The sequence below is a fragment of the Schistocerca cancellata genome, chromosome 2 (assembly GCF_023864275.1).
Source record: "Schistocerca cancellata isolate TAMUIC-IGC-003103 chromosome 2, iqSchCanc2.1, whole genome shotgun sequence".
NCBI lineage: Eukaryota > Metazoa > Arthropoda > Insecta > Orthoptera > Acrididae > Schistocerca > Schistocerca cancellata.
The window spans coordinates 860,350,628-860,374,591 of NC_064627.1; the positions used below are offsets into that span (position 1 = coordinate 860,350,628).

General features: G+C 38.1%; 1 protein-coding gene across 10 annotated transcripts in view; it reads right to left on the reverse strand.

Moving 5' to 3' along the window:
- Nucleotides 1-23,964, reverse strand: part of LOC126162801 (broad-complex core protein isoforms 1/2/3/4/5-like) — a 538,471-nt gene that overhangs the window by 292,108 nt on the left and 222,399 nt on the right. Inside the window, exon 6 of one of the 10 annotated variants that reach the window (XM_049919536.1) lies at nt 23,223-23,470. The exons of the other annotated variants lie outside the window; for them this stretch is intronic. Within the exon in view, the coding sequence (XP_049775493.1) occupies nt 23,238-23,470 (233 nt within the window). The 3' untranslated portion in view covers nt 23,223-23,237. Of the gene's footprint in view, nt 1-23,222; nt 23,471-23,964 lie in introns of those variants that run through there. 10 annotated transcript variants of the gene reach the window in all.

The following is a 23,964-nucleotide window of genomic DNA, read 5'->3' on the forward strand; positions in this document are numbered from 1 at the left end:
GTAAACTTTTGACAGAAATGCCAAAATTATGAATTTTGCCATTGATCTATTTCTTCGTTGTGAGGGCACATCACTTAGCACAGAAGTTCATTGTTATTTGGCCACAATCAGTATGCCTGAGCTAAAAGGAAGGAAGATAAAAGTTTAGTGTCCTGTCAACAGCACACTCATTACAAACGGAGCACAAGTTCAGATTACGAAATGATAACGCACGAAATCCTTTACAAAGGGATCATCCAGATTGACTGGAGCAATCTAGGGAAACCATGGAAAACCTAAACCTGGATGGCTGGATGGGAATTTGAACCACTGTCCTACCAAATGCGAGTCCAGTGTGGGACATTGCACAGTGCACAGTGCACCACCTGACTCGGTACAGAGTTACTCTCATTCTGTGTGTTCTAGTTTTATTACAATATTTACAATTATGAAATCTGCAATGTAGATGACTTTTACTCTTTAGGCAGTCAAATAACTGACCAAGGGAGAACTAAAGAGGATACAAGGTGAAGACCAGCAACAGTAAGAAAAGGGTTTCCGACAAACACAATTTTGTTAATACTAAATAAAAATTTAAGTGTTAAAAAGTTTTTTCTGAAAATAGATTTCTGAAATGTAGCCTCATGTGGAAGTGAAATATGGCAACACTCAGTGCAAAAAAGAGGACACAAAAGGGTTTTGAAATGCAGTGTTAGGGAAGAGTGCTGGAGATTAAATAGGTAGATCAAAATGAGAAGGAAAAACTATATGAGACAACTTGACTAAAAGAAGGGATAGTTTTATGCAACGCCTCGACAGATATCAATGAATAGTCAATTTTATAAAGATGGAAGACTGCACTCAGCAGGTTGAAGTGGATGAAGGTTGCTGTCGTAATACAGATATGGAAAAACTTGCGTAGGACAGATTAGCATGAAGAGCTGCATCAAACCAATCCCCCAGACAATTACAGTGTGTTCACCTATATCATAGTTCTTGCTCCTTTGCAGAAAAGTTCTCCTGGGAGAAAATGTTTATCACAGTTTTCAAGGTATCAAATGAGGCACTCTGTTATAACTACACTGTTGCTAAGAATAGATGCATTTGCTAGAACACAGCAGCTATTTCATCACTTAACTATAATTACGATACAATATTATGTCTTTACCCCCAAGATATAAATTTCAATGTCCCACACTGATGTGAGAGTACTTGGAAAGACTTTTAAGCCTGAATGCTATGTCAGCAATCAGCTTCCACATCTATCACATAGATCAATCTAACCAACAGTTCTGACACAATATAATACTTATAAAGCTAAACACTGTGGGATAGTCAATAGGTGACTGGCATTATTAATTTACCCAACAGAAAACAAATCTTTGTAATTGATGCAAATAAAAAAAGACTGACTGAATATTATAAGCAGAGTGCATCAGGAATCTCAATTGAGATCTTTTCTGTTAATCAATTACGTGAGCCACTTGAAAGCTGTTTACCTTTCACAGGTCCCTAGTATAAAGAAAATTACTTCAAATGAATCCATCATATCTACATCTATACTCTGCAAACCATTGTAAAGAGCATGGTAGAGATTCACAAATCCAACCGGCCATCACTGAAACCATCATGTAATATTGTTGGTAGTCTGAATGTAGCTCATCTGTTGTAATTTTAATGCTTAGAGTCACCCCACCAACAGCCACTTATGATGTTATTGTATCAAACTTATTATGTAGACACAAAACATAAAAGCAACATAAGTAAAAAAGAAAGCCAGAAACTCTTTTGGGGTATTAAAAAACTTCTGCTTAACTGTTGAAGGTGATGAGCGATTACTGCAAAGGTGACAGACATAAATGAGGTACATACAAATATCATCACGTAGAGGACTCATTCAACATAGATGGGCAATAAAAGAGGAGGTGTATAATGAATACGAGTACAGTATTTTGAGGATACAAAGGAGCAGATCACGGTTTTATTGCTTTCCCACCTTTACCCAAACATCTTTCAGCAAATCTCACAAATTTCGATCAATTTACACACAAAAATTCTAATGAAAATAAAATAATCTCAAAAAATTGAGACCTAACTTGTAAAGATGAACATAAGTAGATAATTTTACAATAACAGTTTAAAAAAAAAATGTAAGTAGCGAATGATTATAAGGAGCTCAAGCAATCATTTTCAAGTAATTTCACCTTTATGTATATGTTTCCATTAGAGAAAGTACATTTGATTGAAAGTGTTATTAGGTTCACGTTGTATGCGGTAGCATAAAGAAAGCTGCTTATTACACACAAGGCAGACGGCCATACAATGACCAAATGTGGAACTGCACTGAGGTGACAAAAGTCATGGGACAGCAATATGCACACATACAGACAGCGGTAGTATCATATGCACAAGGTACAAAAGGGCAGTGCATTGGCAGAGCTGTCATTTGTACTCAGGCAATATATGTGAAAAGGTTTCCAACGTGATTATGGGCATACGACAGGAATTAACACACTGTGAATGCAGAATGGTAGTTGGAGCTACACACGTGGGAAATGGAAATCATTAAGGAATTCAAGCAATGGAAAATCCACGATGGAATGTAACAATATTAGAGAAGGAAAATTGCTACTCACCATATAGCGGAGATGCTGAGTCGTGATAGGCACATCAAAAGGATTCACACAATTACAACTTTTGGCCATTAAGGCTTTTGTCAACCATAGACACACACACACACACACACACACACACACACACACACAAATGCTACTCACACACACATCTGCAATCTCAGACAACTGAAACCACACTTCAGCTGCCTGAGACTGCAGGCATGTGTGAGAGCTGCATTTGTGTGTGTGTGTGTGTGTGTGTGTGTGTGTGTGTGTGTCTATGGTTGACAAAGGCCTTAATGGCCGAAAGCGGAATCTTTTTGCTGTGCCTATCGCGACTGAGCTTCTCCGCTATATGGTGAGTAGCAACTTTCCTCCTCTAATATCATTAAGGAATTCACTATTCCGAAATCCACAGTGTCAAAAGTGTGCCGAGAATACCAAATTCCTGGCATTAGCTTTCACCATGGACAATGGAGCGGCTGATGGCCTTAATGTAACGACCAAGAGCAACGGCATTTGTGCAGATTTGTCAGTGCTAACTGTCAAGCAACACTGTGTGAAATAGCTGCAGAAATCAATGTGGGATGTATGATGAATGTATCCATTACGACAGTGCAGTGAAATTTGGTATTAATGAACTATGGCAGCAGACAACCAAAGAAAGGTGCCTTTGTTAGCAGCAAGGTATTGCCTGCAGCACCTCTCCTGTACTCTTGACCACAACGGTTGGACTCCAGGTGACTAGAAAACCATGACCTGGTGAGATGAGTCTTGATTTCAGCTGGTAAGAGCTGATGGTACAGTTCGAGTGTGGCGTAGACCCCCTGATGCCATGGATCCAAGTTGTCAACAACACACTGTGCAAGCTGGTGGTGGTTCCATATGGTGTGGCCTGTATTTACGTGGAATGGATTGAGTCCTCTGGTCCAACTGATCATTGACTGGGAATGGTTATGTCTGGCTACTTTTGGAGACCATTTGCAGCCATTCGTTGATTTCATGTTCCCAAACAATAATGGAATTTTTTATGGATGACAAAGTGCAATGTCATCAGGAACAATTGTTTACAATTGGTTTGAAGAACAGTCTGGACATTCGAGCAAATGATTTGGCTTGCCCAACAAAGAGCCCAATGAATATATATGGGGCTTAACTGAGAGGTCATTTCACGCACAAAATAGTGCACTGGCCACATTTTCACAATTATGGCTGGATATAGAGGCAGCAAGCCTCAACATTTCAAAGAGGGCTTCCAATAACCTGTTGAATCCATGCCATGTCAAGTTGCTGCACTATGCTGGGCAAAAGGAGGTCTGAAGCAATATTAAGAAGTATCCCATGACTTTTGCCACCTCAGTGTAAGGTACTGTTTTAAGATTTTACAGGGAATTTGGTTACTAGAGTAATATTAGTGCCTCAATATAACTTACCTTTTCACAGTAAATACAAATACACTCAGAAATGACAGTTAGATGGATGGGGTAAGCAATATGTACTTTATTATTTAACAAGTGGAGAAGTAAACACGTAAGTAGTAAGCTTCATAAAACTTCAGCTTGCTCTCTGCCTCTGTGGGTCCTATCATTTTTGTATAAGATAAGCATTTTTTCTTACAGAATTGTTTAAATTCAACTTTTATGGATTAAAAATGGTGCACTAGGGTAGAGGAGGGGGGTGGGGGGGGGTGGGGGGGTGAGAAAGTGAGACTCATATGGTAAGTTAAAATCAAGACTGAAACACTAAATGATTTTTACTGAAACTTCTTTACCAAAGGACACAACTCAGTCTCTGCATTCAACTGTCCCATGAACGTGAAAATGGCAGACAGCAATAAGTGAGCATAGATCTGAAAAATAGATGAAAGTCTCCTTCTTATTATTAGCAGACTGCAAGTCACTTGAACCATGGAGCATACCACTTTCCTGAAAGAAAAAAATAAACAAAGAAAGACAGAAGGAAAAGAAAAATGGTGGGGGGGGGGGGGGGAGGGGTAAGTGCTCTTAAGCCACAAGATGGGTCACAAGACTCTTTTCTGAAGACTGAACAATTCCTACATAGGGATCAATAAGATTCCTGCAAGCACCAATTGCATGGAACCCTCCTTGTTCTCTTTGTTCATGACATTCAGAAAGCAGTAGATAGTGGTATTCAGATTGATGCCATGTTTCTTGATTTCCAGAAAGCCTTTCATATATATAAAAAAAAAATGTGCATATGGAACACCATATAAAGAAAATGGATCAAAGACTTCCTAGAAAACAGAACTCAGTATATCATTCTTAATGTAGAAGCTTTGTTAGATGTGAAGGCAGCTTCTGTGTACCTCAAGATAGTATGACAGGGTAGCACTATTCACAATACATAAAAATGGCCTGGTGGATAATACATGTAGCCGTAAGAGGCAATGCACAAATAACACAGGTGTGTAGAGGGAGGTGACATTGTTAGAAATGAGTTATGAAATACAGAAGGACATGCAGATGATCAGCATCTGGTGCAAGGGCTGGCATTAGACTACAAAGATAAATAAATGTAATTTTCATAAATAGATGAAAAAAATTGATATCATTTCACCACACAATCACAGATCAGAGATTAGTCACAACTCTTTAAATATCATGACTTACCTGTCTGACGAAACTCGAGGTGGAACTACTACAGATATCTAATCAGGGTGAAAATCCATGCCAGACTCAAATTTATTGAAAGCAAAACCCTAACATGAATGATTTATGAGTTCTGTCCATTAGTCTGAGACCATTGCCAAGCTGAATTAATGGGAGAAATAGAAAATATTCAAAAAATGTTTTATAACTTTCCATGGGTTTGTTCGGTCAATGCACGAGCATTACAGAGATGCTCAACAAACTGCAGTTGGGTATGTTACAAGAAAGATTATGTGAATTACAAAAAGCAAAACTAAAATGATAGAAAATGAAGTTCATTCAGACAGGTAGTAATAGCCTCTCTTCCTGAATATAATTTGTGGATTTGTGAATGGAACAAGGTGGAGAAAATGATTCTGGAACATTAAATAACCTCTATCACACACCAAATGGTAGCTACCAGAGTACAGATATAGATCTAGGTGTAGGGAGGACCCCTGAAGATACCTCCCTCTCCAATGATATGAGATTCAGCTTCAACTGCCTTTTCTCGGCATCACTTTTGATTATCATCTCTTCATTAACTCTGTTTGGTCAATAACTGTTCTACATGCATCTAAGACTAAAAACAGAAATCGACTTCCAAAAGCAGATCATACGAGTACAATTTCCATTACGAATCTATTGCACCAAATTTACAGAAGAGTTATTTTACGTAAATGAAGAAATACATATCATGTGAAGTGCTATACTATTAATCTAACATAATACAGGATACAAATAAATATACAATATTAATGTCATATTGCAACTGGTTAGTGCAAAAGTATGTATCAAATATTCTTACATGGCAGTCAAATTACTGGATAAGAGAATATTTTAATGTAGACTGATTACTAAGTGTTACACCATGGGCTATTAGGGCGTGAGACACCATAGTGTATCTGCGACTGAACACTTTGCTGCAGACAGGGCATCTTGTCAAGCCGCGGTGGATGTTTCTGTGATGTGCCAAGGAGTCCTTCCTACCAAACACCTGGCCACACACGTTGCAGCTATGATCTGATGGCACATCAGCAGCCGATGATGACAAATCCGTCTCAATTAGGTGGTGCAGAAGGGAAACTACACAGAAAAGTGCCTATATCACATAACTAACAATTTGTTTTCAACTAAAGAAACAATCAAAACGAAACATAAGAGAGATACATATCTGGTACGTAGCAACCAAACAGTCTGTGGCCTAAATTTTTTTATCTTTACACATATGAACAAGAGGGAAAGCAGTGACATTATGTGATATGCAAAGCATTCTAATATGTAAACAAAACAGCCCAGAATGAAAGCTGCAAACATTAAACAGAAAAAGTGATAGTAATGGCACATTGACTGCAATGCTCAAAAGAAATAATGAACCACAAGTTTTTTGTTTCTTGTTCTAGTGTTAATTTAAAAGAAGGAATGGGTGTACACAGATAGTTCAAAGGGTGAATTCTAAATTCACCTGGATGGGGAACATACAATGAGGCAACTTTCAATAAACCTAGTCAAAATATAAAAGTGAGTCAGTCAAATATATACAATGGTGGATTTTCAGAAAGCAGGAGCCTACATAAAAAACAATGGATTGTTACACAAATGAAAACAAAAGAATATGAAAGAAGACAAAATTTTGATGTTATGCTTAAATAAAAAGGAGAAAGTAAAAGAACACAAGTTACATCTAGATATAACAAAATGGTTAAATAGCACAGCTGACAGAAGACCTTTCAAGAAACACACGTGTCGGGCAATGCAATGGTTATCTCCACTGACAAAAAATCCAAAATAACACCATTTGTGCTTGGGAGAAAGAACCAGGTGTAATAATCGAGCAATAGAAAATCCAGGATGGAATGTAACAATATTATGAGAAGGTAAGTCGCTACTCACCATATAGCGGAGATGCCGAGTCGCAGATAGGCACAACAAAAAGACTCTCACAATTATAGCTTTCGGCCATTAGAGCCTTCTTCAACAATAGACACACATACACACACGCAAACGCGACTCTCACACACGACTGCTGTCTCTAGCAACTGAAACTACGCTGTGTACAGCAGCATCAGTGCAGGAAAGGTGGGAAGGGGGGAGTGGCGGAAAAGGAGAGTAATAAAGAGAAACTGGTTGTGGTGGTGGAATGACGGCTGTGTAGTGCTGGAATGGGAACAGGGAAGGGGCTGGAAGGGTGAGGACAGTGACTAACAAAGATTGAGGCCAGAAGGGTTATGGGAATGTAGGATGTAAATACTTTCCTAGCATTTGTGGATGATTTGTGGTCTGAAAGCCTGACAGATGCATCAGTGCAAGATAATCTTCTGGAGCAAACAGCCAATAGGGCAGGGCTGGAAGGGTGAGGACAGTGACTAACAAAGATTGAAGCCAGAAGGGTTATGGGAATGTAGGATGTAATAACTTTCCTAGCATTTGTGGATGATTTGTGGTCTGAAAGCCTGACAGATGCATCAGTGCAAGACAATCTTCTGGAACAAACAGCCAACAGGGCGGACTTAAGGATCTCAGAAGAGAAAACAAAATTTATGACAAACATAAAAAGTGCTTAAAAATGGGTAACAACAGATATTGGGCTAATAGAAAAGGCAAAAAATATAAATATTTCAGGATGACTATTCAAGTAAACAGATTAGAAAAATCTAGTTTAGAGGAAAGGACACAAAATGCAGAAAAGATGTATGTTATAAGTAATAATACCTTTAGTAAAAAGTGCTTATCTAAAAAACTTAAAATAAAGCTCTATAACATGGTAGTGAAACCAGAATACCTGTATGCCAAGGAATGTCTATAATCAAAAAATATGATTGATGAGTTAGAAGTATTAGAAAAAAGAATTATATGGAAAATAGTAGGTCCTCAGAAAAAGGCAGCATTTAGGAAATTCATAAGTAATGATGAAATTTAATAGAGCACAGAAAACATCAGAAGCAATAAGCAAGAAGAGATAACTATTCTTTGGACATATTTACAGAATGAATGACAATAGTCTCATCACACAGAGTTTCAAATTTCTCGGGGATTCAAGAGGTTACAATAGATTGAGATAGGACTAACATAAGAAAAGTAGTAGCATTCGAAAGAGAGACTTTTTAAGGATAAAGTTTTAAAACTGGAAGGATTTGCAGGCAATAGGGAAAGCACAATTGACACAAAATGATTGAAGAGAGGAAAAAGAAATACAGTGAACAATGAAGGCATTCTGGAAGAAAAGGAAAAAGAATAATAAAGGATTAAGAATTGAAATGGGCATGTACTCCCTAGAAGGCCCTAATGCAAGAAGATAATGGTGTGACAATTGAAATAGAAATATATGTTGTACTTTTAAACTCGTTGTCTTGTTAAAATACTAAGCAGCTGATAGACTCCTGAACAAATGTAATTATATTGCATATAGGAACCTCCAGTGAAAAACACAAGATAATTCATGGCATTGGTTACAGACAGATACTGCCTTTAAGATCTAAAAAAGAATAAGCCCAGTGGACCAGTCATATGTCAAAACACAGCTGATTTGATGTAATTACATTTTTATGGAGATGTATTGATTGTCTGTACAATCACTATGAGAACCATAACCCAAAGATAATGGCTTTCTGCACAACGAAAATTTAACGAAGTGGCACTGGACAAGAAAGAGGTGGCTATTTCATCAGTGTCATGTTATGTTTTGAGGTAGCTATTTCATCAGTGTCATGTTATGTTTAGAGAAAATGTTAAAAATGTCAATGTTGCCAATTTCAAGTTTCAGCTATATTTTTATCATCAATTCCAGCAGATCATGACTGCTGTCTTAAGGCACCCCATGAAGACATTATCATAACATAACCCAACCTAGCTCAAAAAATGTTACTTCTCTGTCAGTATATTCACAGAGTATTAACTGTTACATTTTTCTCACTTTTCTTCCTCCTGTTACATGAAATATGACAAAGAGAACCTCTCAAGACCTGTTCAGTTGTATTTCGATAAGTTACTATTTAAGTTATCCTAGTCTCCTAATGACAACTTGTTAGGAAGTTGAAACTTGTTAGGAAGTTGAAACTGGTTAGAATAGCACTTGTGTGACCTGTGGCTGAAAAATAATTTTTAAAAAATCATGTATATTTCTTCTTTTCATAACCTTTTTACCCGTTCCATTTACTATTATATTTCATGATTGTTTTTGTCTTCAATTCTTTGCCCCTTACTTGATTATTTCTTTTCATTCTTTATCCCTTACTTGATTATTTCTTTTCACATTTGTTGTCTAATAGTAGTATTCTAGCCAGGACAAGCAAATATTTATTAGCTTGCTGGCACTTATCTTATGTTTGCTCTCCAGATGTAAAGTCAGGATTAGAGAGAATAACAATCAAATGACATAAAAGCAAATGATTCAGCTCATGGGACAGCAGTATAATTTATCTTAAATTTTCGCGGGCAAGAGTTCCTGAAAATGGAACCATAAATGACTATTAATCCACTTCTCATTTGACTTTCTATCTATGTCTCATTAATTTTCTTCAAACAGTTAATGTGGTGTGAAAGGCTAGCATAGTAGACTGAGGTGATGATGGGTTGATTGGCTGATTTGGGGGAGGGGACCAAACAGTGAGATCATCAGTCAGATTAGATGAGGAAAAGATGGGGAAGGAAATCAGGCATACCTTTTCAAAGGAACTGTCTCAGCATTTGCCTGAAGTGATTTAGGGAAATCATGGAAAACATAAATCAGGATGGTCAGACATGGGTTTGAACCATCATCCTCCCAAATGCGAGTCCAGTGTGCTAACCACTGCACCACGTCGCTGGGTGTGGTAGAGATATTAAGTCATAAGATGACAGGATTTTCCCTCATGCATATACCTGCTTCCTTGCAAACATTTCATATGTATATGTTAGTGCATGTGTTAATGTCTGAAGAATTTCATGAGTATGAACAAAAAATGGTATCTCATTAACATCACAAATAGAAGAAATTTGAATGGTATTAGCTTATCTTTAATTTATACACTATATTGCAATTCATTTACTGGAGCTGGAAGAAACACTGTTCACTGCATTTTCTTTTCACTGAAACACAGTATCACTACCACGATGATGAGTACTTCGATATACTTTTGGTAACATCTATACAGAATATTAACGCTTGTACAAGTAAATTCGTATAACTGGTTTATATTCCATATCCTTGATGTTGTTTAGAACACAGAAAGTAAGCATTTCTCTATGACATCAACAAAGTTTTTAAAGTGTACTGATTTAATAAAAAAATCTTTGAGACAGTTGCTGAAGTTCAACAAATTGAAACAAATTTTGTTTCTAACTGTTTATTAAATGACAGGCATTTGCAAGTGAACAGACTTATTCAAAGAATGGAAAATCCAGAATGGAACACACAAGATTACAGCCTCTGGCAGTTGAAGCCACAATGCGAGCAACAGCAGCAGTGCATGGTGGGAGTGGCAATTGGGTTGGGATAAGGAGGAGGCTGGTACAGGGGAAGGGATAGCAGGATAGGGTGGGGGACAGTGAAGTGCTGCTGGAGAGTATGCAAGAACAAGGTGAAGAGATGTAGGGCAGCTAGGTGCAGTCGGGAGGTTAAACGATGGGCAGGGGAGAGATGGGGTGGCCGGTGGGGGGAGTGTAACAGAAAAGGAGAGAAGTAAAAAGACAGAGTACATTGATGGAAAGAGGGCTGTCTAGTGCTGAAACGGGAACAGGGAAGAGGCTGGATGGGTGAGAAAAATGACTAATGAAGGTTGACGCCAGGAGGGCTACGGGAATGTATGATATATTGCAGGGAGAGTTCCCAGCTTCATTGAAATGAAGGATGTTGTGTTGGGTAGCGTATTCAGCAACAGGGTGGTCCACTTGTTTTTTGGCCACAGCTTGGCGATGGCCATTCATGCAGACAGACAGCTTGTTGGACGTCATGCCCACAAAGAATGCAGCACGGTGGTAGCAGCTTAGCTTGTAGATTATATTACTGATTTCTCAGGTAGCCCTGCCTTTGATGGCATAGGTGAAGTTTGTGACCAGACTGGAGAAGGTGGCAGTGAGAGGATGTATAGAACAGGTCTTGCATCTAGGTCTGTTACAGGGTATGAGGCATGAGGTAAGAGGTTGGGAGCAAGGGTCGTGTAGGTATGGACAAGTATATTGTATAGGTTCGGTGGACGGCAAAATACCACTGTAGGAGGGGTGGGAAGGATAGTGGGCAGGACATTTCTCATTTCAGGGCATGACGAGAGGTAGTCAGAAACCTGGCGGAGAATTCAGTTGCTCCAGTCCTCGCTGGTACTGATTTACAAGGGGAATGCTCCTCTGTGGCCAGACGGTGAGACTTTGGGAGATTTGTTTTTGTACAAGGTTTGGAGGATAATTGCAGTCTGTGAAGTCCTCAGTAACACCCTTGGTGTATTTCAAGAGGGACCGCTCATCACTGCATATGCGACTACCCCGGGTGGCTAGGACTTATGGGAGAGACTTCTTGGTATGGGACAGGTGGCAGCTGTCAAAATGGAGGTTTTGCGTGTGGTTAGTAGGTTGATATGGACAGAGGTACTGATATTGCCATCTTTGAGGTGGAAGTCAACATCTAGGAAGATGGTTTGTTGGGTTGAGTAGGACCCGGTGAAGCAACTGGGGGAGAAGCTGTTGAGGTTCTGGAGGAATGAGGGTAGTGTGTCCTCACCCTCAGTCCAGATTGCTAAGATGTCATCAATGAATCTGAACCAGGTGAGGGGTTTAAGATTCTGGGTGTTTAGGAAGGATTCCTCTATCTGGCCCATGAATAGGTTGGTATAGTATGGTGCCATGCAGGTGTCCTTAGCTGTACCCCCGATACGTTTGTAGGTAATGCCTTCAAGGGGGAAGTAATTGTGGGTGAGAACATAGTTGATCATGACAACTCAAAAGTATGTTGTTGGTTTGGAATCCATCGAGTTTTGGGAAAGGTAGTGTTCAACAGTGGTAAGACCATGGACATTGGGGATGTTAGTGTAGAGGGAGGTGGTATCAATAGAGATGAGCGGGGCACTGTGTGGTAAAGGGACAGGAACTGTGGAAAGTCAGTGGAGGATATGGGTATCTTTTATATAGGAGGGTAGATTCCTGGTAATAGGCTGAAGGTGTTGGTCTACGAGAGCAGAGATTCTCTCATTGGTGGCACAGTAACCGGCCGGAATTGGGCATCATGGGTGGTTGGGTTTATGTACTTTAGGAAGCATGTAGAAGTTAGGAGTGCAGGGAGTGGTAGGGGTGAACAGAGAGATGGGACTCCAGGGAGAGGTTCTGGGATGGGTCTAAGGATTTGAGGAGAGACAGGAGATCCTGCTGGATTTCTGGAATGGGGTCTCTGTGGCCAGGTTTGTAGGTGAATGTATCTGACAGCTGGCAGAGTCCTTCTGCCAGGTAAGCCTTGCAGTTCAAAACAAGAGTGATGGAGCCTTTGCAGGTAGGATCACAAAGTTGGAATCAATTTTTAGATGGTGGTCTGTGGTTCTTTCTGTGGGTGTAAAGTTAGTTTGCATGTTGAGGGCTTTGGGGAATAACGGTGAGCCAAGGTTAGGGCTTAAGAAATTCTGGAAAGTTAACAGGGAGTGAGTTGGGGGCAGTGGCATTGGATCTTGGTTGGATGGAGGAGTGAACTGAGTCAGACCAATGTTGAATCCTACCTGGCTCAGTTCACTCATCCATCCAACCTTGATCCACCCCCACTGACCTCAAATTACCCCCCCCCCCCCCAGTTACTTTCCAGAATTTCTAAACCTCTAACCTTGCCTCACCATCATTCCCCAAATCCCTCCAAGTGCAAACTAACCTTACACCTACAGAAAGAACCATAGTCCACCATCTAAAAACTGATCCTGACTTTATGATCCTACCTGCAGACAAAGGCTCCATCACTGTTGTTTTGAACTGCAAGGATTACCTGGCAGGAAGGACTTTGCAAACTGTCAAATACATCCACCTACAAACCTTGCCACAGTGAATCCATTCCACAAATCCAACAGGATCTCCAGCCACTCCTCAAATCCTTAGGCCCATCCCATCACCTCTCCCCAAGTCCACCTCTCTACCACTTCCTGCACTCCTACCTTCTACATCCTTCCTAAAGTCTATAAACCCAATCACCCACAATGCCCCACTGTGGCCAGCTACTGTGCCCCCACTGAGAGAATCTCTGCTCTCGTTGACCAACACCTTCAGCCTATTACCCAGAACCTACCCTCCCTGTATAAAAGATACCAACCATTTCCTCCACCGACTCTCCACAATTCCTGCCCCTTTACCACACACTGCCCTGCTCGTCTCTATTGATACCACCTCCCTCTACACTAACATCCCCAATGTCCATGGTCTTACCACTTTTGAACACTACCTTTCCCAAAACTCGATGGATTCCAAACCAACAATCTCCTTCCTATTTGTCATGATCCACTAAGTCCCCACCCACAATTACTTCCCCCTTGAAGGCATTACCTACATATGAATCGAGGGTACAGCTATGGGCCTATGCCAACCTATTCATGGGCCAGATAGAGGAAGCCTCCCTAAACACCCAGCATCTTAAACCCCTCACCTGGTTCAGATTCAATGATGACATCTTTGCAATCTGGATCGAGGGTGAGGACATTCTATCCTCATTCCTCCAGAACCTCAACAGCTTCTCCCCCAGTTGCTTCACCGGGTCCTACTTAACCCGACAAACCATCTTCCTAGATGTTGACTTCCACCACAAAGATGGCAATATCAGTACCACAGTCCATATCAAACGTACTAACCATATGCAATACCTCGACTTCAACAGTTGCCACCCGTTCCATACCAAGGAAGTCCATTCCATACAGCATAGCCATCCTTGGTTGAGCAGTGACGAGCGGTCCCTTTCAAAACATACCAAGGATGTCACTGAGGCCTTCACTGACTGTAATTATCCTCTCAACCTTGTAAAAAACAAATCTCCCATGCCTTGCTCCAAACCCCTTACCTCATGCCTCATTTTCTGTAACAGACCTAGATGCAAGACCTTTTTGGTACATTCTCCCACCACCACCTACTCCAGTCCAGTCACAAACTTCACCTATCCCATTAAAGGCAGGGCTACATGTGAAACCAATCACGTAATCTATAAGCCAAGCTGCAATCACTATGCTATATACTATGTGGGGTGAAACCAATAAGCTGTCTGTATACATGAATAGTTACAGACAAACTTGGCCAGGAAACAAGTGGACCACACTGTTGCTGAGCACGCTGCCCAACAAGACATCCTTCATTTCAATGACTGTTCCACAACCTGTGCCCTATGGATCCTTCCCACCAACACCAGATTTTCTGAACTGCGCAGGTGGGAACTCTCCCTGAAATATATCATACATTCCCGTAGCCCTCCTGGCCTCAACCTTCATTAGTCATTTTTCTCACCCATCCAGCACCTTCCCTGTTCCCATTCCAGCACTAAACAGCCCTCTTTCCACCAATGCGCCCTGTCTTTTTTTACTTCTCTTCTTTTCTGCTACCCAACCCCCCACCCACCCACCTCATCTCTCCTCTGCCCTCCGTCTAGAATTCCAACTGCACCTAGCTGCCCTACTCTCTCTCCACCTTGTTCTTGGATGCTCCCCAGCAGCACTTCATGGTCCCCCACCCCACCCTGCTGCCTCTCCCCATCCCCACCGCAGCCTCCTCCTTATCCCCACCCAATTGCCACTCCCATCATGCACTGCTGCTGTTGCTCGCAGTGTCGCTTCAGCTGCCAGAGGCTGCAGTCGTGTGTGTGTGTGTGTGTGTGTGTGTGTGTGTGTGTGTGTGTGTGCCGCAGCCTCCTCCTTATCCCCACCCATTAGCACTCCCATCATGCACTGCTGCTGTTGCTCGCAGTGTCGCTTCAGCTGCCAGAGGCTGCAGTCGTGTGTGTGTGTGTGTGTGTGTGTGTGTGTGTGTGTGAGAGAGCGTGTGTTAGTGAGTGTGGCTGTTGTCTAATTTCGACAAAGGTCTTGTTGGCTGAAAGCTTATATTGTGACAGTCTTTTTGTTGTGTCTATCGGTGCCTCAGCATCTCTGCTATATGAACAGACTTTTTCTTATTCATTTATAATGCATGTTTGGAAGTGGGCTGCATATTGACAAATGGCAAATATCAAGACGTCCCTCATACAAATTATCAGATACTTTATTTCCAGTGTTTCTGAAGACTTTGCAATTCTGTTGCTGTTCTGTATAGAGAGCATGCCCAAACAAAGATGGGCTGTGGGGAGTGTCATGTGACACCTAACGTTTTAAAATTTATCCTTTATTGCACAATCTTGTTTCTACATTTATTTTTATAATGAATAGCTTTTTGTATCCACATCTGATGTGGTGTTCCATATGGATATGATGGGTTGCTTACGCACCTACACAGATCTGGAGATGATCAAATACTGCTTGGAACTAATCATATAAAAATAAATGTGCAAATGAGATGATGAAATGAAGCATAAATTTTAAGTTTCATTATCATTGTGGAATCTCTCACTATGAATATATCTGCAATAGTGACACCCAGTGTTAATGGAAAACATGTTAGTTCTCATGACAAACTAAAAGTTTGTTAAAAGTTTAATTTAATGTGCACCTCAATATATTTACTACAGCTACTTTGCTGTGATAATCTGTCCAGGATATTTATAAACTGTAACATCACAACAAAAAGAATACCAGTATCAAGTGTGACCAAAAAAGGGAAATAGGGTTGCAAGAATGACACTTGACTAAATTTATATGCTTCAAATTCTATGGTGGGGAAAAAGCTAGGAGACAAGTCAACCCAAAATACACAGGCAATCTGCAACAGTCAAATCACTGATGGTCCTGTTGAATGTGACAATGAGGGCAGAATAATGAGACACTCACTGATTGTGGATTGTTCATTAATTAAAACCTACCATCTAATTCACTCAACCATCCACTGGATTAATTTGAACATCACGTCTAGCTTATGTGTGGAGGTCATCAGTAAAAACTTCTGATTAGGACAGCTTCACTTCAACAGTAGTGTGGTTGAGCTTATGTCATGACTTGGAATTTCATATCATCAAATTCCAGCGGCCATTACAGTAAAAATTTTTTCTTCCAAGTGCTCTTTTTACTATGCTAATATGAACTAAATTAATACAGCTGGTGCTGTACAATCACTGTCACTGGATATGTACTAATGTATTGTCCCTTCATGATTTGGAATAATTTTTCCACAGTTAGTGATGAAAGTATCAAAATCTCAGATTCAATAAATTCCTACACAACAGAGTCCGTGTAAAATAAAGTGTGCAGATATCGTAAATAGTGTTTCTTCTTCAGTAATAGCTCAAAAAAAAAAAAAAAAAAAAAAAAAAAAAAAAAAAAAAAAAAAAAAAAAAAAACGATATCCTACTACAAAACGATGGTCATTGTGAAAAACAAACTTCTGCTGCATACAATAAATTTGCTCCCAAGACCGCAAAGTTAACACAGGTTCATAGTTATCAAAAAAGGTTACCGAATGTGCAAAAACAGAATATATCTACACAGCAAAAACACGTTTCAAAACCTTCTAGCCCCAAAACTGTGATGAACAAAAAAATTTGTGTGCTTGGTGACAGTCATGGACGTGGAATTTCAGCACTATTGAAAGATAAATGTAATTAAATGGTAACAGGTTTTGTGAAGCCAGGAGTGCAGTTTTGTGAGGTAAATAAACTAACAAACTCTACTAATGTATCTCACTTAAGTAATTGTGATTTTGTCGTGCTTCTAGGTGGTTCAAACGATATATATAGGAATGAAACAAAAGGGTTTGCAAAAGATATGAACGAATGCTTAAACCACCTATTACATACAAATGCACTCGTTGTTAACATTCCTCATCGTTATGATTTGCCTTCCTGGTCCTGTGTCAACCAAGAAATTTGCATTGCAAACAAACTGATATCAGAAATATGTTCTACATTTCATAACTAGAGATAGAAAAACTCCGAAATCATATCCTGAAGAAATCAGCCCCAAGTATCAAGATCGCCAAACAACCACAAATTACAAAATGGTTTAGGCCAAAAACAGAAGCTTTGATGGAAGCAGAACTGTGTCAACCACTCAAAACCATTTCTGCTACTGAAAATTGCGTGCAAGAAGCCACATACAAAAATAAAATCTTGGCAAATTTTTTAGGGTAAGTGCTGTGTCAGAAATACCTTTAGAAAAGAAATTAATTAAACCCTTAACTGAAAAGTCACAACGTCCATCATTTCTTGTATTACACCACAATGTCCAGTCATTCAGAAATAAGATTCAAATGCTGGAAGTGTTACTTCAGTCTCAAATAAATCCAGATGTAATATGTATTACCGAACACTGGCTGTCTAAAGAAGAAATTCAGTCAACCTCTATTCCAAGGTACTCATTAACAAGCTTCTATTGTAGGAATTTCTCCACACATGGCGGTACTGCTATATTTGTAGGACCAGATAAAATTCAGTGAGGTAGGCCTAAATGAACAGATTGCATTATCTGAAGATAAGGAATTTGAGCTTTCTATGGTTAAGCTGCCTGAACTAAACTATATAATTATAAATGTATACAGAGCACCAAGTAGTAATATTCCAAATTTTATGGCCAAATTAGAAGTTCTGCTGAATAGTGTCAGCTCATTAAATATGAGAATAATACTTTGTGGTGATTTTAACATTGATTTATCAAAAAACAGTAATGCTAAACTTGATTTGTTAAACATGACCAAATCCTTTAATATTATTCCCACAATACACTCTCCAACAAGATCAACAGAGCATACTGATTCAATAATTGATCAAATCTTCATAACTGATACTTGTTACAAATTCACTGGCGAAGTACTGAGCATGGGATACAGTGACCATGATGCTCAGCTACTGAGCGTTGACATGGAAAATAGTAAAATCAGCCCTAAAAAAGTATTTCAAAGAAGAAACTTTTCAGATGGCAATATTAGGATTTTTAACTTCCTATTAGCTAAGGAAAATTGGGACAGTGTTTACATGCAAACAACTGTTGATAATATGTTCTTAAGCTTCCATAACACCTTCCTTTATTACTTTAATACAGCATTTCCTTTTGAAACAAAAACTTCAAGCAATCAAAATAGAAAGTCGTGGGTAACAAAAGGAATCAAAATTTCTAGTGAGAGAAACAGATTTCTCCAATATTGCTCCAAAAAATATATAGTCACTGAAGAATTTTCTGACTATTGTAAAGCCTACAAAAAAACTTATCTTAGAGTGATTAGACAGGCAAAACTTTTATGGAATGACAATTTCATAAGAAACTCTTCAAACAAAATGAAAGCTATGTGGAAAGTTATTAAAAAAGAAACTTGTAGTTCAACACCTAAAAAGGAAAACATTTCTCTAACACTTAATGACTCTAAGGTCACAGATTCATACACAGTTGTAAACAAGTTCAATGTATATTTCACCTCACTAGCAGAAGATCTCGTTCAGGCAAACTGCAAGGTATCGTTCTTCAATTCCACCAATACGTCAAACAGCACTAATGCTACAATGTTTGTTTATGAAACAAACCCTGATGAAATTATGAACATAATAAAATTGTTATGCAATAAAATCTCTAGTGGCTATGATGAAGTACCTGACCTCATATTAAAGATGTGTGCTCCTCATATAGTAAAGCCATTATCAACCAATCATTAAAAACTGGCATTTTTTCCAGATGCTCTCAAAATAGCTAAAGTCTCACCATTACTAAAGAAAGGTTCCCCTGATTTAGTATCTAATTATAGACCATTATCCATATTAAGTATCTTTTCAAAAATCCTGGAAAAACTTTTTTATGACAGGCTTATAAATTTCATAAAAAACCACGCACCAATCAGCATTCAACAACATGGTTTTAGTAAATCTTTATCCACCCAGACAGCAATTTTTGAACTGTTGGACCACATACTGAAATCAATTGACCAACATAATATAACTGCAGGTATCTTCTTAGCTCTCTCTAAAGCCTTTGACATACTAGATCATAAAATACTGCTTGCTAAATTGGAAAGAAGAGGAATAAGAGGTGTGGCTCACAACTGGCTATGCTCTTACCTACAAAACCACAGACAGAAGGTATCACTTCAATACGATATTAATGTACAGAATAAAATAAATAACACAGTTTTCCTCTCGGAGGAAAGAACAATAAGATATAGTGTTCCCCAGGGTCCTGTTCTAGGGCCATTACTTTTCCTCATTTACATAGATGATCTTGTTGAACGTATGAGCCCACAAAAAACTATCCTGTTTGCTGATGATACAAGCATAGTGTTGACTGGATCTTGCCCTGAATCCCTTCAGACAATATCTGATAACTCTATGAAAAAACTTTCTGAGTGGTTTAACAAAAATGGCCTAATTGTTAATAGTGGGAAAACTGTATGTGTCAACTTTCATCTAATTCCCACATCCAGTCAAAAAACTATCCAAGTAAAGTTAAATAATTATAAAATTGAAAATGTAAATGCAACAAAATTTTTGGGTCTATGGGTCCAACAAAATTTAAAATGGGACACACATATAAACAACTTATCAAAGAAACTCTCATCATTGTGTTATGGACTAAGAATACTAAAATCTACTACAAGTAAATCCACACTAATGCAAGCATACCATGCGCAGTTCCACTCATTGCTCCGCTATGGAATCATCTTTTGGGGAAATTCAACTCACAGCACAAATATATTTAAACTACAAAAAAGAGCACTGAGGATAATCTGTGGCCTCAAAAAGCTGGAATCCTGTAAATGTCAATTTATAAAACTTAATGTTCTAAGCATCCCATCCCTATTCATTAAAGAAACAATCCTATTCACCAGGGAATGCCTCTCAAGAACAGGCAAATTAATCCAAAACAATGATATACACGCTCATTATACCAGAGGGCAATCTAACATCCATCAAATTTTTTCAAGGACATCATCATACCAAAAATATATAACTCATCTGGGTGTCGTATTACACAATAAAATTCCAGAACAAATAAAAACTGCTCCAGATCCAATATTTAAAAATAAACTAATGGCATTTCTGACAAAGCACTGTTTCTATTCAGTACAAGAATTCCTGGAAATGAAAAATTATAAAGTTCCTTTGTAAAATACTGTGATTAGAGTAAAACATTCTGTAGGCAAAATAATAACCTAATTTCTACTATACACAACTATGTTTCAGTTTCACTACCCAAAATTTTTCAACTCGCTTTTTGAATGTACAAGTGCACATTCTATTAGTATTAAAACTTAATTGTCTGTGAAATCTCAATGTTAATTTCATGTTTAATGTAGTTTTTAAATGACATTGTCCTTCTGTTGTGTTTACAGTTGACATTTTCACTATTCTGTAATCTCAGTGATTATTTGTGTAAATTTAAAGTAGCACTACATTGCCTACATGTTTCTTAGTTCCCCATGTAAATTGTTTGTATTCTCTGTATGTGAAGTTACTATATTCATCAATGAACAATTTTGTGTACATTTTTTAAATGATATTTGTTAAGAAAAATGACTTGTCCTATATCATGTGTACTTTGTACAATATGTGATCCACAGGATAAATAAATAAATACAATACAATACAAATAGATTTCACTCCAGTAATTGTATTTCTTGTAGGAAAACTTGTGATGCTGCACTAGAGAAATTTAGCAATTTATAGTTTTCTGTATAAAGGGTTGTGGAAAAAATTGGAAAAATAAGACAGATAAGACACTCCTCTGATTCTGAAGCTAGAAGTTTACTTGAACACATTAGGAGCAACAGTATTTTATTAAACAGAATTATATTAGTTTGCAACAAAATAAATTCAATATGTAAATTGGCATTTTCTGTACACATAAATCTGTGCCAGGAGTAATTCTAATTCCCTGGGCTTTTTAAAACTGTTCTACCCAAAGCTCATCTGAATCTTTCAGGCACTTGGCCATAACAATGAATTGCATGAGCATTTAATTCACAATACAATGGAGAGCAAAAAAGGCAGCTAAGGAATCTGTGATGGCCAGTTTCCCATTTTACCTTGAACAGAACATCTAATAGTGTTAAAAAGTCATGAATGTAGTTGGTTTTTATATATAGTGAAGCAAAGGATTTTTTTTAAAAAAATTATTTAACTTCTTTGATTATGAGAGAGTCAAGTTTGTTCACAACATGGAAGCACCACAGAAACAGCATCATTCAAAGCAGCAGTTGATTGAAAATTTCTGATTGTTCAGTGGACAGCAGGCTAGTAAAGTCCAAGAATCGATTTCCAATAATAAATTAAATAAAGGTTACTGAACCCCACATACATTTCATAATGTAACAACCAAAGCTGCAGGAAGAGTGTTGATACTACAGTATCATACAAAAACATTTTCTACCAAACACACATTCACTGCTGTATGAAAAACACCAATTTAAGTTTCCTATGCCACACAGTTATCCACAGTTTAAATGGTACTGCTAAAGCTTTTTGTACAACCAAAACTACTTTCAATACATAATAGCAAAAACTTTTTTCTTAACATATTTATATTGTATAAATCTTGGATTTCCAACAAAATTATTATTCACAGCCACAGTCAATAATTTTAACAAGGGAAATTGCGTAGTAACTGTACCTGTTCACTTTGAAGATTGGTTTCATGTCAACAGAAATATCAATTTCACATTTTGTAAAACCAGAACTTCCTCTAATGCGTGACATAATGGAGTCACAACTAAAGTACAAATATTAGTATGATAGATGGTAAAAGAATCTTCAGAAAAAGTCATGTTCTCCCAGTCAAATTTGTAGAGAAGATACATCAGCTGAAACACTGAAATCCTGCAGCTAGATAGTTTCCTACTAATGGAGGAACACTACAGCTCAGTACATTTTTGATAGCAAAGATAAGGCACAATTACTAGTCAAACAGTGGTGTAAATAAAATACATGTCTTGACTGTGATACATTTTCTATTGGTCAGTCAGGCTGAGACATGGCAGCTAAATTTGCTGAACATGTGTTGCAGAATTCTGACTTCAAATTTGTTGAGCACGTACTGAGTGAAGGTAACAGCTATCAGCCAGTCATATGTCCTCCACATATCCAAGAGCAAGATCTGAATCTCTTGGAAGCCCTACAAAATCAACAAACACAGTCCTCATTAATATTAATGAACACAGTTTAGTACTTCCTCCTGCCTCTAGCTCACTAAGGCATTTCTCCAGTTCTTCTCACATGGACTGTTCCTGTTTTTCACTGAATTTATTTATTTTATTGTGACTGTCTATGTACTACATATATTCTGTTGTTTTATTGTACATATTCTCTACAATGGAAGCATTTCTTCATAAAAACGATACAGAATTTAGCTGTTAGCAATACTATCTTTTATCTGTCTCTGCATCACCTTTCATGTGTTGTGTAGTACCTCTTCAAGTTATAATTCAATATTCTTGTGTAATATTTATTTGATTTGACTGAGAGTGTTAATTTACTTTAAATTGTTACATAGATGAGTACATTGTTTCACTTCATACACATTTTCTCTTCTATGAGTGTAATTCTATGTTAATGATGTTAGGACTCCCCCCCCTTAAAAAAAAAAAAAAAAAAATTCTGGTTTGTTCCCTTTACATAAATTTACTGTTTAGCTTCAACACTTGGACTCAGGACCTTTCCATTTCACGGGCTAAGACCCTGAATTAAAGATTTGCTAGGAAGTTTCTTTTTCAATGTTGTTCACCAGTAATGTATCCTCTATGACGACGATAAGCAGATAATCTGTGATGGCTTTGTAAGTCGAAAACCAGTACAAATTAATGATGCAGAACATCCACAATTTTGTGCTTTTCATTATAATTGTACAAAAGAGTTTAATAATTTTTGAAACATTAGAGTATTTATACATATGTAATTAGAAACAAAAAATTCAGCAATACATTCAAGGTCAAGATACATAGACATGAAATACAGTTAATTTCATGTTTGTCCACTAAACAACTTGTAATGCACAGCTGATAGGTGCAATTTCATGTTGTACACTCGGCTGAATACTTTGTGGCAAACTGGGCACACTGTATGTCCTTGGTGAGAGCGTTTGTGGTGAGACAGTGAATCTGGGTGAGAGAATGATTTGCCACATTCAGTGCACCAGAAAAGTTGGGAGGACTCATACGGAATGCTTCCACCAAATTCACTTCTGAGCAATGTTTCTGAGAAAGAAAAACATACTGACAATGTCAAAACAATATTTTACACTCTCACATAAAACAAATTTAAGTACCTTACTACAGGCAACAGGGAGACTAACACTTCCTCATAAATGAATGTATTCCAAAGTTATACAACATAATGAATATTGACAACGTTTGCAATAGAAGACAGGGATTTTATTTAATATATTACAAAGCAGCAATAACAACAGCAGGGCTGAATGACAAATAAAATTAAAAATTCAGTTTGATCAGAAAGGTGAAGTATCAACAGTTACAGAAATTAAACACTCTGAAAGTCAAGAGATCTTGCCATATTTGTAAATCTATGTATCTGTCTTTCAGAAATTGGTAAATAAACACTTCTCTGTTCTTTCATGAAGACTTCTTGACATTAACAAGGTTGGGAGTTTTTCTATAAAGAACACAGATGTTACTCTAACAGCAGCAGATTGTAGCAGAAATATGGGAACATTACTGCTAAAACCCAGGGG